This window comes from Tigriopus californicus, chromosome 12 (assembly GCF_007210705.1).
Source record: "Tigriopus californicus strain San Diego chromosome 12, Tcal_SD_v2.1, whole genome shotgun sequence".
NCBI lineage: Eukaryota > Metazoa > Arthropoda > Copepoda > Harpacticoida > Harpacticidae > Tigriopus > Tigriopus californicus.
In genome coordinates this window covers 17,102,737-17,119,397 of record NC_081451.1, presented here as the reverse complement: position 1 = coordinate 17,119,397, position 16,661 = coordinate 17,102,737, and the positions used below count along the sequence as shown (strand labels likewise).

Genomic DNA, 16,661 nt, shown 5'->3' with positions numbered 1-16,661 from the left:
GAAGAAAGGAAGGTAATGGGAAGAGCTAAGGTTCTTCGGTTTCAATTACGGATTCTATGTGAATGGAGCGATGAAGGAGAGGCATCACTCGGTACACGCGTTTACCTCCTTCAAGCGCATCAAGACATTAATGAGGCTCACGCAACCTCTGAACATCTGGGAGGTTCATTGCCGCAAAACAGATAAGGCGTTTATTTTGATGGATGAATGAGGTATATTCCTCCAAAGAAGATGATGCTTTCTATTACTTATGTGATGCTCCAGGAGAGAGATAGTACCTGCCATTTTCAAGGGTAATCAATATGATAGGCTACTTATGCTGGCGAGAATGAACAATTGGACAAAGTGTGTTGTGCTTGAGTACACGTGACGCTTTCTCAAGCAAAGGTGGAGCTCTGGTAAGATCAAAGGGCAATGGTGTAAAGATTCTTTGTTGAGACATCACTTATGTCATCAAATGCAATTCAAAGGTTTTGTCAATGCCTCTTTTTAGAGGGAAGTTCAGTACATCTTTGAAGATTCTGAAGAAGAAGCCATGTCTGGAAAAAGTGCCCAGTCAAAATTCAGATTAGAATGGATCTAATTCTGAGGGGTCTTGTGTACAATTGAAATTGCAATATTTGGAGGACAATCCCAACGCATTTTACGGTTCACAACTAGTTTGCTTTTTCTTTTGCGATCCATTGGCGAGTTTTGTTTAAAACAAACCCAAAAATGACTGAAAACATGGTCCCTCGATATGGTGAACCTACGACAAGCAGTGGATTTTGAGATTTAAGTTTCGTCACCCTGAAACAACGAAATGTTCTCACATATCAATCGCTATCTGTTGGTGGCCGTTACAGATGCCACTGACTTCATAGAACTGAACCCAGATGTCGAAACCTAAGCGAAAGATAATCAAATTGTCCCGTTACACTATACCCAGGAATGAGCTTGGGTAAAGATGGTATGTTAACCCACCATTAGAGCTCTGGGTGTTTTTCTCCATCCTCTCTCCAAGTCTCTATGGTATCGTTAGATTCACATTAGAGGAAACGAAGGGTTCCATAAACAGTAAGAACGTTCCGTTTAAGATGAATGTTTGGGGAAATTCGAAGAAGGCTTCCATTTTGTCAGAAGTTAACCTCGATGCGGGCGCGGAGAGCTCTTCAAAATTCTCATTTGAGCTTTTGAATTACCCTCGAAATGGCCCCTTTTTGTTCTTTGCACCAGGCCTTGGCAATAGGGACCTTGATGGGAGTCTCCCATTCGCCATTTGCTAGTCACTTTATCAATTTAAAACAACCAAGGTACTTTCATGCACGCAACGACGGGCTTCGTGGAGGCCTCTCCTTTGGCTTAAAGCCACAAAACCGGAGCGAAGAAGCTCAGGGGAAAGAGTGGCAGTGGAACCAATCTTGATCTCCAACGTCTCGCAAAGGATCTTTGAGATCGAGGAAAGCACCATGGGAACCTGGGAAATGAGACCCTATTCAACTCGGCAAGTCTTCTTGTTCCTTGTTCCAGATGGTGGGAACATCCACTTGATTTCCATTATTGTGTAGGTATTTGCATCAGCTCCTCATCACTCCTATCCATTGACTGGAAAGCTCAATCCGATGCCTTGCAGGGGCTTGGAGGTTCTTCAGTATCTGAAGCAAGGTTGAATTAAAAGATTGGAATACCTGATCTTGAGCAAGAAGGTCGACAGCAAGATATGGATTCAGTCTATTTAGTCAACTGAATGGTCTCTTCATTTGTTGAGAACCTTTTGTTAGCGATGACAACATAAAAAGAAAGCATATCAGTTTAGATGAATACCTACCATACGTAATCAAGCGACAGTGATGACTTTTTTCATCAAGAGCATGGGTATATGATGTAAAAAGGTAAAAAATATATGGAAGTGTAAAATACTGCAATCCCGGTCTCCAGGGATGATAGTTTGAATGAACGATGCTTTAACCAGAAAGATCCTCTCAGAGTCACATATTTACTTCTGATTGAAAGTGATTTTGGATCTCTGCAGATGGCTTGGCACCTCTGGACAATTAGTGGTTGCTAGCATGAGCCAAACGTTATCTTAGCTTCAGCCTCTCTGATGGAAAACTAAGCTTACTTGCATTAGACACTATCTATGATGCAAGCTTTAAATTGCTAAAAACTGATATATATTTGTTTCGTCGAAAGTTTAGTCAATAATGATTATGTGTTAACAGGATCACATTTTTGGACAAACTTTATTGGTCAGAGAAAGGGGCCCATGTCTGAGCCAATCAGAGCAAGGGACCCGAGAACGACGGTCCAATCAGGACCCCAAGGGACGTTAGCTGATCTTTCTTTAATAAGCAAATTTTTTGGTTGAATCAAGATTTAACTTAAAATATCGTCGCTTTAAATCTCAACACTCGATTTCCAGCCACTAATGGCAAGTGAAGATAACGATTGGGAAAGTCAGTGGTGGAAGTAAGTGAACACGTTTGTTGATGACAAGCTTTTGATTCTTTCAGAGATGATAGGCAGTTTGAAAGTAACCTCATTCCCAGTTTCTTTTATTGGGATAGCTCGGGATATTTACTCATGGAAAAAATGCCAGCAAAATTGTTGTCACAAGAGTCCATGTTGCTCTGAACAAATCCTATTTGGCATGATGTGTGACAAAAGTCCTACCAAAAATCCAACTAAAACAAGCGGCAGAGGCAGCTGAGAACAATAGGCATGAAATTCAAGTGGTACCATGATATGGGATGAATCGTAATAATAATATTATCGTCCTCTCTCTAAAAGGCATGGTTCTATTAAAATGTTGAGACAGCAATGCGTTGACGTATCCATAAAATATGACTGGATTTTACCAACAAACACAACCTTTCTTCCCAATATTTTGTTGCATTATTGTTTAGGTAAGAGGTGGTGTTTGCCGACGGGGGAGTTCTAATCAACCGCCTCCTATATTTAAACCAAATGCTTTCACTTGATGTGTAAATAGAACTGGTTTTTGGTCCAAGAGCTTAAACACAGCATGATCTTTTGGTTTTGGAAAATAATGTTTTCCATCAATGTGAGCCTTCAAACGAGTTCGTAAAAAGATGATGATTTTCGAAATAGAGCGTGCATACTTTGGAGGCGGGTGTGATCCACAGAATGAATATTATTTCTATTCAAAGATACAGAAAAACTCTCCTAGAACACTTTTTCAACGGTATTAGCAACACACCAAAATGAATTGAACTGTTCTTTTGTTTAAAGTGAGACCAACAATTTGAACGAGAGTGTGAGCTCCCTGTTTACGATAAACATTAGTAGCATGCGAAACAAAGGCGCCAAATTCAAATTGACAAGTCTTCGCTTGCACTACGTGCAATTGCTTATTGTTTACGAACCCTCGAAACCCCCTTTTGTAAATCCGAGTATTGGCAGAATGCTACAGTAGCGAAATAAGTTCAAATAGTCCAAATAACACTGATCTTAAGAAGAAGGAGTTTGAAGGAAAAAGTACCAGCAAAAATGGCACAAGTCGTGGTGTTACAAGGAAAAGCATGAGAAACGGTTGCACGAGTGGTCATTTTGAACGTCCAGTACCAACCAAACTTTTTAATTATCAGGTCTCATCATACTTTTGGTTTATGACATATTTTCGCTCACCGGAGGAATATGTTGGCAATCCATTGTAACCCAAGAAAGGTGAAGAAGGGCCGTGTTTCGAATAACTAAATGAAGTGCAAACTCGGGATGTCACCCCAGGGACTGGTATTAAAAATGGCATTCCATACGCCTCAGGAATGGTGATCTTGCTTCACGCATTTTTCATTAGACTTCGCTTACGGATTTTTTGTTCGTGTGTCTGCCGGGCCTCCCTGGGTCAAATAGAAAAGTTCTTAATGGAGAAAAACTTCTGGAACAAAATTACCCCTAGAACAATCTCAGCCATTACTCCTTCTGAAAAAAAAAACCTGTTCTCACTAGTTATACCACACCTCAAAAAAGAGCCATATCTAGGTTTCAGGTATTGAAAAAGCAGGAAATGATCGATCCCGGTTGTAGGGAAATACCCTAGATAGTTTCGAGCACAATTCCAGCACAAGTGCTTGTGCTTTTATTAGCCAGTTTAAAGGGCTGATTTACGCGAGATGCACCATTCATTCCTTCCCTAATAGGCCCTGTTCCCACCTTCCCTTGAGACGAGAAACATCCAAATACGTTTAGTATTGAAGCAAATGCACCTCAAATGGGGTGGAAAACTCCGTTCCAATGGCGATCCCCTGGGTCTTGATTCCTCAAACCGTGAAAGGGAAAGGGAATTTGGTGCTAGGGCATCTCAAGAGTCCTTGGAGAACTTCGTGCAGTCAAGTTTTTGATAAATGACATGCTCACAACAGTGTTGTGTTGCATCATGGTCAGAAAAAAGAGAGATATGACCTGTCAAGTCCCCGGAATTGAGCGCCAACTCATCCGGTTGGACATCATCCACACTCTTCCTTTCTTTTTCTTTACTCGTGGTGTCCTTCTATGGTCATAGCTGGGCATCATCAATGAGACGTTTAACTGTTTAACTCTATCAGCGCCTTGGTGTTGACTTTGGCAATGAGATGGAACGTACAAAGCTGAGATGGAATAGCTTCTTTCTAATACACTAAAATGACAATGAGCTTAAAAAAGACGATAAAAAATTATGGAGTTTTTATGGCCAGGCATCTCGCCATCTTTGGTGGGTTCAAAGCCTAGTATTGGAAGAAGGCGTGGAGAAGTGGTTAGCCCAGTTCCTTCACGTGAGGGGGGGTAGGCGGTTCGATTTTCCTCCTTTGGACCTTCCTGAATCAAACTTTTAGATGTCAGCCACTACCACAAACAGAGAACCAATCTGATGCCGGACATGGCATGGTTTATCATAATTTGGAAATGGACGATGTGATGGCAGGCTTCGCTGGTCGGACGACGTTCTACCTTCAGCACCTGGCAGTCCAAAGCCAAATAGGTTAAAATAATTCAAAATAGAAGAACCATCAACAAAGAAGGTAACGTCTTCACTTGGCAAGGCCCATCTTTGCTTCACCAATATCAATGATGCACTCACTCTCTGGCCATATCCAGAATGAATCTCTCATATGATTGCGGGTTTCCCATACCACAAACTGATCATGGTAAGGATATATCTAGTTATGATTAGATACTGTTGAGTCAATTGCTCGGAACACGCACAAAATGGTTATTTGGAACTGATTTTCAACGTGATGAGCTCAGATGGTGAGCTTCACCTTCATATAGCTTTGTTGCTTTCTCTGTGAATATCTAATAGCATTTTATATCGGGGATTCTTGAACCCTTTCGCTTTTTTTATTTTCACAACGAATTGTTTCCCTTCATTACTTGTCGCACAGTCCTCAATGAAGACAGTACGCAATAAATGGCCTTGACCAAGAGATAAAAGACATTATTGGAGCTCGGCTTTCTCATTTCACCCCGAAAGCACAAAGAGATGCCCTCAAGTTCTAGTTGTTTGGACCAGCGTCGGCAAATTAAGGTGGATCAGGTCATTTCTGACCAAATTGAACTTTAGAGCCCAAATATCTATCAGGTGAGATTCCGGAGAACAATTTCGGAAAATGGGACGGATTTAACTCACATCTGTTTCATGCCAACGACCATTGATTTGGGCTAGAGGAAATAACGTGTTCCATTTGGTCCTTGGTTTTATGGGACTTATTAAAAAGATTTTTCGATTCCCTTGAGCAAAATGGCCAAAGAGCATCACTGCCATTTCCCGCCACCAAAGACAATAGTAATTAATTACCATGACAAATGGATCTTGTTTCTTGGATCCAAGAGCCAAACTGGAAATGCACTGCGTAGAACACATCGGAAATGAAAATGTCATTCTTCAACGCTTGGCTCGATGTAGATGATTTGAGCTCGTTCCCAGCCTCAGATTTGATAGCCAATTTCCATTCTCCCTAAGGATCAAATGGCCCAAACTGTGGTGGACTGTAGCTCCCAAGAGACCCTACATGGAGAGTGGAGCGACAGGCTAGGTTTGACAAGCAGCGCCATTCCAACGATGAGCCAATTGACGAACTACAATATACCCACGCAAAGGTCCAATTTGGCCATCACTATTATTCAATAACTAACAAACTTCCTCGTAGCTGGAGAATAAACTGGAATTTTGGCCGGGCAAATATAGCTTCGGAACATTTTCCCCGTTTGTCGGAGGCCGAGCCCGGCGCTTCTCTCAATCTAGATTCTCTAGTCTCTGCGCTCTTTCACTTGTAAGGGACAGTTTGAGGGTGCCCGGACACTTTCAATTTTCAAGGCTTTTGAAGGACCCTCCAACCAAATTGAAAGTTCAATCCAGCCTCAAATGGCGTGGGAGAACCATGATTCCAAGACAGAAAGATGCAATTCTCCTCGAGCTTGTCGCTATAAATCTAGTGCCGATTTACTCACCATTTCTCTCATGCATCTCCAAATTTTTTATTTTATTTCGTAGGGCTTATTTTCATTTGTCTAGTGATTCCACCTATCTGTGTTGGTCTCATTGATTCGGCTGTGTATTAATTGGAAGATTTATGAGCCTTAAGTGTGGTTTATTCTTCAGGGTGACTCGATCCTGTCTACATGGCATGATAAGATTACTTTTGAACTTCTAGAAAACTGGACTGTGAACGAGCTTCTCGCCAAATCGGCCTGCTCTTGGCCATACGTAGCTACACTGAGCCATTTTTCGAATTAAAGTAATAAAATAAGGAATGTGGATCTTTTCAATGAAAGGTAGGTCATTGTTATGTCATTTATTTTTAACGTGGTTTGTTTCAAAATTATCGTGTCAAAAGCTTATCTAGTTGACCAAGAGCAGGCTGAAAATTCGAGTTTCATAAAGTGTTTACTTCATAACTTTGGATATTTCTCGTGAGTTCCCTAAGCATAGCTTTGGGCTTAAATTTGACCACCATCACTGATTCAACAAGACCTTGTGGTCGTGTGAAGTGCTCTTTTGAAATAAAGTGAACGCCTTAGGTGAGATAAGTTTGTTACTTCAGTTCTCAGTCCACATCCCAAGAAGTCCGTGGTGCACAATACTAATCTTGCTTGGCTCTTTCACTTTTAGTCCAGTTTTCAATTGGAAATGCTTGCGCTTCTTTTGATTTCTACGGTTGATGGTTTATAATTTCTTATTGTTAAAAATCACAAACAAATATCTGCTTCAAATTGATTTGGGATGAGATGGTTTCAATGTGACGGCATTTTCTTTTGCAAGGTATGAATGTCCAAGTTCCTTCCCAAATTTACCATGGATGAACCTTGGTTATTGCTTTTCTATGATCCAATACACATCCTCTCGTTGGACCCGAGCAAGATAATAAATAAGCCTTGTGACAAAGCAAAAATGCCAAAGTTGAAGCCAATCTTTTTAAAAGGCCAGACCATAATGTCTAGAAAGAAGGCCCCGAACTGGCCATCAAAATACTATTTCCAGCCCTTCCCCACTCCACCAAGAGGGATGGGCTAAGGAAATCTCCATGGCCTTTCATGTCATAACACTTATGACGGCCTTCTGGCCTTCTTTTTTGATCGCTGCACGCTAGTCTTGGGCGAAGGATGAACTGGATTGGAACCCCATGGGGAGTATGCGGACAAGGAAATGGCCGATAAGATAACAATGTCCGATGGGAAAGCCTCTGAAGAGAACCCACCCAACATCACCACCATATTTACTCGATCAACCCCAAACTTAGTATCAGATGCCTACCATGAATAAGAAATTGGGAGGCCTCTTTGGTGGCAGGGAAGGTTATGATCCCCTTTTTTAAACGTAATTGTGTAAAAATGAATTACTTTAAAATTTTCAAACGCATTCTTGATTGCTCAACATTAGCTGGAGTCAAAAGAGGGCGAAACATCAGGGTGGCGATTTTTACCTGTTTCTTTTTTGTTAGAGCATGGATCCATAAAGAGCTAAATGACGCTACATGCATTTACCCATGGATTGCCTTGCAATCAAACCATAACTGGTCACTTTGAATCAATTGCATGGGGCCCTATTACTTTTATCCATATCTAAAATCAAATATAAAAAAAATAATTTGACCTCATTTTGTGATTGAGATTGACCATAGTAACTAGGACACTCCAAAACTCTTTTAGATCATAGCCAGGACTCATTTGATTCAAATCAAATACTAAATAGAACTTTAATGCTGAATTAAAGTTTAGAATATTCGCACTTGCAAGGGTGCCATCTATCGTTGAAAATTTAAGACATACTTCGGTCCAGGAATACATGGATCGGATATTAAATTAAGACGCAAGTGCAGAGCATAATGGTCGCAAGAAGTTTTCCAGAAGTCAAAGTATATGACAAAATCCAGCCAGAATTCAAGTGGAATATGATAAACGGAATCATTCTGCTGACATGAAATAAGTTATCTTTTGAGAAGAAAAGATCCTGCCTGAGAAGCATGATAAAATCACAAAACACCAAGTGAAGATGCAACCATTTATCTTCGTTTCCTCGTCCAAAAGTTATGCTATCAGCCACTCCATCTGAAACAAGCCAACCACTCTTGATGGTGCTTTGTCTTTGTCATGAACATTGTTACAGTTTACTGGGACTTTATTTATAATCTCGAAGAACAATGCAATCAAAGCACTTCAGGCTTCTTCTTCTTCTTCAGGTAATTGTGAACATTCGTATCTTCTCTGTACAAAGTGGTGGATAAAGGGACAGATTTGGAAGTGGAACCTTCGGATTCGGGCAGAACCATTTTCTCTGTTTTGATTGGGATTGGAGTGGTGAAGGCGATTTGTCGAGAATTGCCCCTCAAGGCCTGGTTTAGGTTGGGCTCCTGGACCAAGGAAGGATACACGGAAGGACCTACTAAAGATCGAAGGGTATGTCTATGAAGAATTTCATAGGGGGAGGGGGGCAATGGACCAAAGGACAAGGTAAAAGAATGGGGGCAATTTTGCCACATCGGTTTCCTGAAAGGCATGCATTATTGCGAATTCGGCTTGGCAACCAATAAGACGACATTGGAGGTTTCAGGGCAATTCATTTAATTTAAAACTATTCCGGCGAGGATTTTGCCTCGCAGGAGCCTCAATTTGGCAATAAAAAAGGCGATATTACGCGAAGGAGAGGAGGATAAAAAGCACACTTCAGAAAATTGCACTTATGTCAGACACGAGGACTCAATCCCTCAGTCAATGCATTCAAATAATGTTCTTCCCCAATGTGCGATAGTCTCGCTCACATCCGTCAATCACACGAAACCATCTCGTTTCATCTTATTGAGAGTGTGGGAGAACATTTCCAAGAGTTTTACCTGTTGGATCAAATTCAAAACTTCTCCTTAGTGAGGGATTACGGAGTTGTGAAAATAGGGGAAGGCTGAAAAGGCTGCCCAAGGAGGAGGTAGGGGGAAACGACCTGGGAGACCCATGCGTGAGAAGGATTGACGGGTTACTTCGGCTCAACTGAAATTCAAATGGAGAAAAATTGACCACGAGGTCTAAAATTAGAGGTCTTGAATGGGTAGAGGTGGCCGGAGACGTTATCAGCTGCCTCACAGACACCCTTATCCATGGAAAGACGCTTCAAAATTAGAGCGGAACAGTTCCGGCTTGTCACTCAAAACCTTTTTCTGATTGGCTGTCATCTGATTTGTAAGTGATAAAAGACACTAGATGTCAAGCAGCTGACCACTTGGTTGGCTAAATAGTAAAGCAAACCAGTTTGTTGAACAATTCACTAGAGGTGGTTCATTGTACTGCTTAACCAATTTCCACTTAAGGCAACATATCCTTGTCTGATTGAAGCATTATAACTTAGTTGCAATATGTGCTACGTGCACCATGCATCCGTGCATGAACACAAACCAGTTGGATCAAGAAATATTACTCACCGATTGGGTTTGTGCAAATGTGATGAAATGTGCGGAAAAATGAGTCTTTGTAGAAAAGGAATATTTCCGACAATAGACCTTCTTACTCTTGCAAAGACTTGAAGCTATGGATCAAAACTTTCTGGGACTGTAAGCTCTAGTGGGCATAAAAAAGTTATTCCCATTCTCGCCTCTTTTATGTCCATGTCCACTAAGTCTGACAACAGTGGGACCCACTCATCTGGCATTTTATATTACCTACATAAAGTGCTCCATGGCGACAAAAGAAAAAAAAATCTTACCAATGGCAAACACATTGCCCTAAGAATATACAATGGTCTGCAAGTGACACGATAAACGCACAATAATACAATGCCAACAGAAATTAAAGAGAAATTTCATGGAATAAAAAAAATGACTTTTGTGTATTTCTGCTCTTCAGTTTATTTTTACGCCCTAAGTTTGAAAGCAAATCAGTTATAATGTACCCGAGTCTATCAAATTGTACAATTTGACAGAAAACTCATTGCATTTGGAATCTCACATCTCTCTCATTGCTAAGATCTCTAACTTCTATCGTGACGAGAGATTTTTCCACCTTCTTCCATTTTCATTTCGTAGCAATTATTGCAATTCAAGTTGAAACTGGATTCTAATGGTAACCATGGGCGGTGATTATCCCTCCTATATCTGTGTTCAATTAAGCAAATTTGCACACTTTCGGGGAACATGACGAATATTAAAACACGCAATTCCCTACCTTACTTGAAAATCAGTTGTTTCTTTGTCATTCGGTGACTTGGGTTATCTTGAAGCTTTGATTGTCAGTTCACATTCTGCATAGGGTAGCTACTTCAGTTTGAGCATGAAGCAGCCCTCAAAGTTCAAAGGGTTCCATCAAAGGTCTAAATTGGACAAAGGAACAGTTCCCCGAACACAAGCTAGTTACTTGACTCTACAGCAAAGGCCCCCAAAACCAAAGGAATATGATTATCCAAGAAGAAACAAGACCGTATTCCCTCTCCAATTGGCCATAATCCGCAGAGAAGTAAAGTTAGAACCAAAAAACTTGCATCCTTCTCAAATCAAAAGAGGGCGCTCGACAGTCAGGTCGTTAGATGAGAAAAGTAAATATGACAGTGTTTCGTTCCAGTAATCTTGTAATCATCCGTCTCGTGTGGCAAATATTCCTGATCCTGTGATTGAAACAACCACCTCACGTCAACCAGACTTATCTAGCATTATTCTTTTTCCGCTCTCCCACTGGTTTGTTCGCCTTCGTGAAATCATGACGCTCAAGGATCAACGGTCAAGGAGGTATTGGAAATCTGTCAAGGGCGATCAAAAAAAGACAAAAAAAGTTGTTCTTACCTGTCCATCCCGGATGATGAATGAGAATGGGTGGGAGACGGCCATATGGAAGGCCAAGCAAATCACCAGAACCTGCCGCCAAAATCATCAACTTTGTTATCTCTCACATTGTGATTGTGCCTTTTTGAAGAGCTGAGGTCCCTGCTTCGTTCTTACCCAAGTCATTGTGCACTATTCCTCCTGAGATGTAGCTGGTCCAAATCCTAAACTTGGTCTGACACATGGCTTCAACAAAGCGTAGGTCGTTGGTTTGCAAACAAGGGGGTTCTAGCACTCGCTTATATAATCATGACCCTGACTTGCTGCAAGTGCATGTGCAACTGCAACTATTGCAATCTGGTCGACAACGGCAAAAGTTGCATACACATGGCCGAACTTCATGACGTACGTACTAGAAGTCGATCTTGGAGCGAAGAAAAATATCTAGGCCAAACCAAGGGGTTGTAAATACTGCACTGCAAGGTTGCGTCACCAGAGGTCTCTATAAAGGAAAAGAAATGAAGCTGAATATCACAACTACAGTGTGTCACAAAAATAGAAAGACAGTGTACTTACTTAAGTTCTTGGGGTCATTTGGCATTATTATCAACTATATATGAAGAGACAATCGCTTTGATACTGAAGCATTGGATTTTCAAAAGATTCTATCATTCTTCGTCTATCTTTGAATCAATATAATGAGGAATAGAAACATAATTGGAGTTTCTGGCTAACTTTTGAATATGCTGTTCATCTGGAATATGATTCCAAGTAATAAAGTCATTTCAACGTACCTTTCTTCTGATGACTCTATCAAATATTTTTTTAGTGTTCTACCCTCAGAAGATCTACAGTTTTATGGATGCACTGACTGACTAATTTCACTTCTATGTTTGATAGAAACTACACGAATTGACAAAAATCCACCACAACCGGATTTGGGAAAGAGGTGGAGTCTTTTGAAGGGCATTCATGGCAGGAATAGATCCTTTTGGGATCAACAAAGCTTTGCGGCGTGGGCTTTGTGCTCAGGATCCAAATCATTGAAAGTGGTTTGGAACAATTGAACAATCGAAAGGAAGTTCTGGTACTAACATGTTGTTATTGATCTTGTCTTCAAGGGAGTGTTTCCTTTTTTTTGTACTCAACATTGACGATTATGTAAACACTAACGTCTAAATGATTATCAACTGTGCTGCGAGTATCACTTTAGGCGTGCTTTGTATCAGATTTACTTAGGGACCATTCGCAATATTATCCAATGGTCAATCCGATCTTTAGTCTCCAATTTCCAATTCAAATAAGGTCATACACGCCAGATGTCGTTGTTACAGTTTCTGCTTGAGAACAGGTTGACCCCCTAACTGCACATGGCTGAGTTGGGAAGACCATATGACATTATCAAAATTCAGAACCTTTCATTGATGACCCGCCAATTGGGGGTATAATGCTGTTAAGGAGTTCTCAGATCTAGGGTCATAATCAATTATCTGGTACAACTGTTGTTTATTTGGGCAAATATTTAGATAGAGCTGCCTTGCTCTGAATTCTGCCTAACAAGCAAGGTGGTGCTTCATGTTGTCGGTTGTGACAAGTACCCATGGTTTTCGATCAGCAGTATCTCAATTTGCCCAAACAAAGTGAAATTATGTTAATAGGTATGTAGACAAGTTGAAAAAGCCTGCTCATCAGTGCGTATAACCCAGTCTAGAATTTTCAAAATTTCCAAATTCAGTCTCCCTGAATATTTTTTTTGTTATTTGGCTGGTTATTAATGGATGAAGACAAATTTTACGACACAAGCGCCCTGGCGGCCTGAATTCTTGAGAAAGGAAATTCTAGTATCAGCCTGCCCAAGCACTCATCTCTATGTACCTCAATTGTTCCAAGTCTCAGCTGCCACAAGATTACTCAGTGTTTCCAAGATGCACAGACTGAAAGTCAATGCCGTAAATGAGAGGTCAGCAATTAATTTTAGCAATAGCTTCACCAGAGCTGGCTCTGTAGGGGCCCTTATTTTCAACGTCAGACAGCCCAAACAAAATGGGGAAGAGGCACGGTGGATAGCTAAATAAACTACCCATAAGATGGCAGGAACGCAATTTCTTTTCCAAGCGCTTGTGTGACCTAGGTCACTAATTACACATTAAATTTTGATAGAGTTAGTCAAAAAGAATTCAAACGAATTGTAATTCAAGAAAGAGGAATCGGCCCAATCGGTTCTTTATTGGGTAAAGGCTAGTTCACAAAACGCCCTCTGAGGTGCAGATCTTAGACCATTTTTCTTGTAACGTAGGAAGCCTATTTGCTGGAGTTAAGTCTACAAACACTTGACTACAATAACTTATCTTTTATCTAGCCCTCCATGACTAAAGTTTGATCTAAAGGGGTATCATGCCATTATCTGAAAAAGGTACATTTGTGGCGAAAACCTCAATTTCTCGGGTAAAGGCAGGTGTTGGCTTGAAAACTATCACAAAGATACTTGAATTTAATGTTCTTGAAAATACAGCGGATGTCCATTCCTTTTATTTCAAAAATGGACGCAATACACCAACAGAGGCAGTGAATACTTCACTTCAATGTTGTTTGTGCCAATTGCAAGTTTCTGTTGTATCTTCTGCGCCAACCATCTCATCCGTGTAATGGTATTTTCATGCAGCAGAACTCGATTTTGAATACTAGGCGATCGTCCTTCTAAAAAATACAAACTACCATAGCGACCACTTACTGAACAGACGCAAAAAGTGTCAAGAAATGCATTTTTTTCATTACGCTTTATATCCTGCTTTATAAGCGAGTTTTGCCCTCTTGGACCAAAACAGAGCTAGCTGTGCCAAATCTGAATAACCAAAAATTGCCGCTACTCTTGCTCACCCGGTGACGCAAGAGCCAAAAATGCATTCTGAAGATTGCAGTTAATTCATGGCAGAACACTCCATTGTTAGTCATTAAAAGTGAAATGAGCCATTGTTGGGCATCACACGAACATGGAACGGTTTTTTTTTAAACCAACTTTTGCCTCATTTCTTCTCTCTCTTTTTTCTTGCAGAAACTTTTCAAAGGGAATCTCTAATCTTGTCAGAATGCCCAATCTCACTTTCTTGGATTGTGATAACATCACGGTGCAACCCCATAATGGTAAGTTCAAGCTCTATTCTGATTTCGTATTTGCAAACGGGAGCTCGTGATCCACCTCCTTCAATGATCATGCCTGATTGACGCTTCCCTGGAATTTGTTTTTGAGACCGGATTCGTGAACGGAAAGTGGAACAAATGGACTGAATGTAGAAGCTCTAATTCTCCGGAATAAGTACAAAATACACCCACGAGATTATTTACCTCCAAGAGACTCCTGGATATACACCATTATGGCGCTTGCATGAATGCAGTGGCTCTATTTACGAGTTCCAGTCGACTAGAGAGGCTCGCTTCGTTCTGATGTGCCCATTAACCCAAGTTTGGGTTTAAACGGATTATTAAATGACTACCCGAGGACTGTAGAGAATATCACAGCACCTTGATGATTTGGGGAGTACAACTTTAGTCGTAGAAGTGTTATTTTTTCAGATCCCAAAAGTTGGTCTCAAGCGTTTTCTGAGAAATTTGATGTACTATTATTCAACCAAAAGAGCAAGCAATATCTAAAATGTTTGTTTGTGATCATGAACCTAGTTCGCTGGGTCCTTTATGGCCCCAAATGTTCTAGTGACCACCCCAAAAAAATGTGATGACGTCATTTTCTCTTCTTGCTTCAATGTCCCATTATTGTGAAAAATGGCACATCATATCGTTTTCAATGCCAGTCAATGACCTCCAGGTTCAGTTTACATAACCCGCGTCTTACCAAACCCTTTCATAAGTGACCAAAAGGTATTTACGACCCTTCTCATTGACAGAAATCTGTCAAGGGGACAGAGGTAGATGCCCCTGTAAAAAAGCGAAACGCATTTCTCAAGCATTGTTGCTTTGAGGCAAGTTGAATGTAGTGCAACAAGCCTCCTTGCAGCTTGATCTTCAAAGGAGTTCTCAGGGTCAAGATGCAATTCATGCCTTTCAACGTGTGGCCCGAAATCTAGCCATTTGTTCAATGGTCGTCACTTTCCTCCCGTAGAGTTTAGAGAGAGTGATGGTGCTTGAGACGTACCGGCTAACCCCATTACGTCTCAAGTCTCTCATGTTCTTTGGTGCAATTGAGAAGTAATCTAGAAAATCGTAGATTTCCTAAAATAGGGGCAGATTGTCACATAAAGGTCATTAATGACGCCAAAATGGTTGGACTATGGGGATATATGCTTTATAGGTTTGAGTGCGTAAGTACCAACACAAATCCAAGCGCTTCCCACATGCAATGCAGTTTCTTCTGTGATGGGTAAAGATAAACATATACACCTAGAGTCATCATAAAATTCCCCGCAAAAGTACATTTCTGACGCTTTTATAGCTATTACTTTTACCCACTTATTTTTCGGCAAATGACTAAATTATAGCCATTATGCCCAAACTCTTCATGCATTCTTAAATGTCGTGGGTGGCCAATTCAATAAGCAATAAACAATAACTTTACGTAATCCAAGGCAGTAAGGCGTTTGGCAATTGCACTGGCTTTGTTTCACTTGCATTGAAGAGACAAATATTTATGCCCATGAAAACCGGGTTTCATGAGAGAAAAGAAAATTACACCACCTCTCTGTGGCGAATTTAAATGCACTAGCTTGGTGTCTATCAGGCGCAGGCACACAAATCTGGTTAAGAGATTGGTGCACTTGCAATTTCACCACTTGCTTCTATTGAGCCTCAGGCTAAGGACACCATTGTTATAACAAAGAGGAAGGGATGAATGAATCCAGTAACACAAAATTGCACTCGATTTGAAAATACTATAGGATACCTTTTCCCCCAATGTAGCGCTCGAATATACTTTTTTTAATGCCTCATTTATCTACATTCTAGGCTCTAATGGGATAGAAGTGGCCAGCTATCAGGGTAGTGAAATTGCTTCCCGTTTATAGTTGAATCCACGTCCTCTAATTGGTTGACTTCGGATTATATTTCGGCAATAAAGTTTACCAACCTGAGACCAATCTTTCAAAAGAATCGGACAACAAGTCGTAGGTCCAAACTAATTGTTCAATTCTATTATTTTTATACAAATGATCAATGAAGAACGTTTGCTATCATTTACTTTATTCGAGGTTTTAAGGTTTTCAAAGCACACATTGAAAGAGTTCCAAAACGGATCGTGGGTTTGTAAAGGTCTCCCGATTTGAAAGTCTTGCAAACAGTTTGTGACATCTTCAAATCTAAATGAAGTTACTCTACATTGTAAAAATATGTTCCCTGACAATCTTCATCGTTCCAAATGATTTCATAGACCTCTGCAAAGAGGATTGCTAACAGTAGCTCAGGACACGCCACGTGGTTGAATAACCTTTAGCCAATTGTTAT

General features: G+C 40.6%; 2 protein-coding genes across 4 annotated transcripts in view; one reads left to right on the top strand and one right to left on the bottom strand.

The window, feature by feature from the left end:
- Positions 1 to 16,661, top strand: part of LOC131892413 (neuromedin-K receptor-like) — a 54,023-nt gene that overhangs the window by 13,010 nt on the left and 24,352 nt on the right. The window contains exons 1-2 of one of the 2 annotated variants that reach the window (XM_059242278.1): positions 8,731 to 8,871; positions 14,266 to 14,354. In XM_059242278.1, the coding sequence (XP_059098261.1) occupies positions 14,300 to 14,354 (55 nt within the window). In that variant the 5' untranslated portion in view covers positions 8,731 to 8,871; positions 14,266 to 14,299. Of the gene's footprint in view, positions 1 to 8,730; positions 8,872 to 14,265; positions 14,355 to 16,661 lie in introns of those variants that run through there. The other variant, XM_059242279.1, reaches the window with a different exon arrangement.
- LOC131892416 (uncharacterized) lies at positions 8,573 to 11,705 on the bottom strand. Of its 2 annotated transcripts, none has more exons than XM_059242282.1 (4): positions 11,391 to 11,705; positions 11,235 to 11,306; positions 9,306 to 9,456; positions 8,573 to 8,854 (listed from the first exon to the last, which is right to left on the bottom strand). In XM_059242282.1, the coding sequence occupies exons 1-4, from the start codon at positions 11,397 to 11,399 to the stop codon at positions 8,622 to 8,624; spliced, it is 465 nt and encodes a 154-aa protein (XP_059098265.1). In that variant the 5' UTR covers positions 11,400 to 11,705; the 3' UTR covers positions 8,573 to 8,621. The 2 variants fall into 2 exon arrangements, with proteins under 2 accessions (XP_059098265.1, XP_059098264.1); XM_059242281.1 differs by having other exon boundaries at positions 8,573 to 8,857; positions 11,391 to 11,700.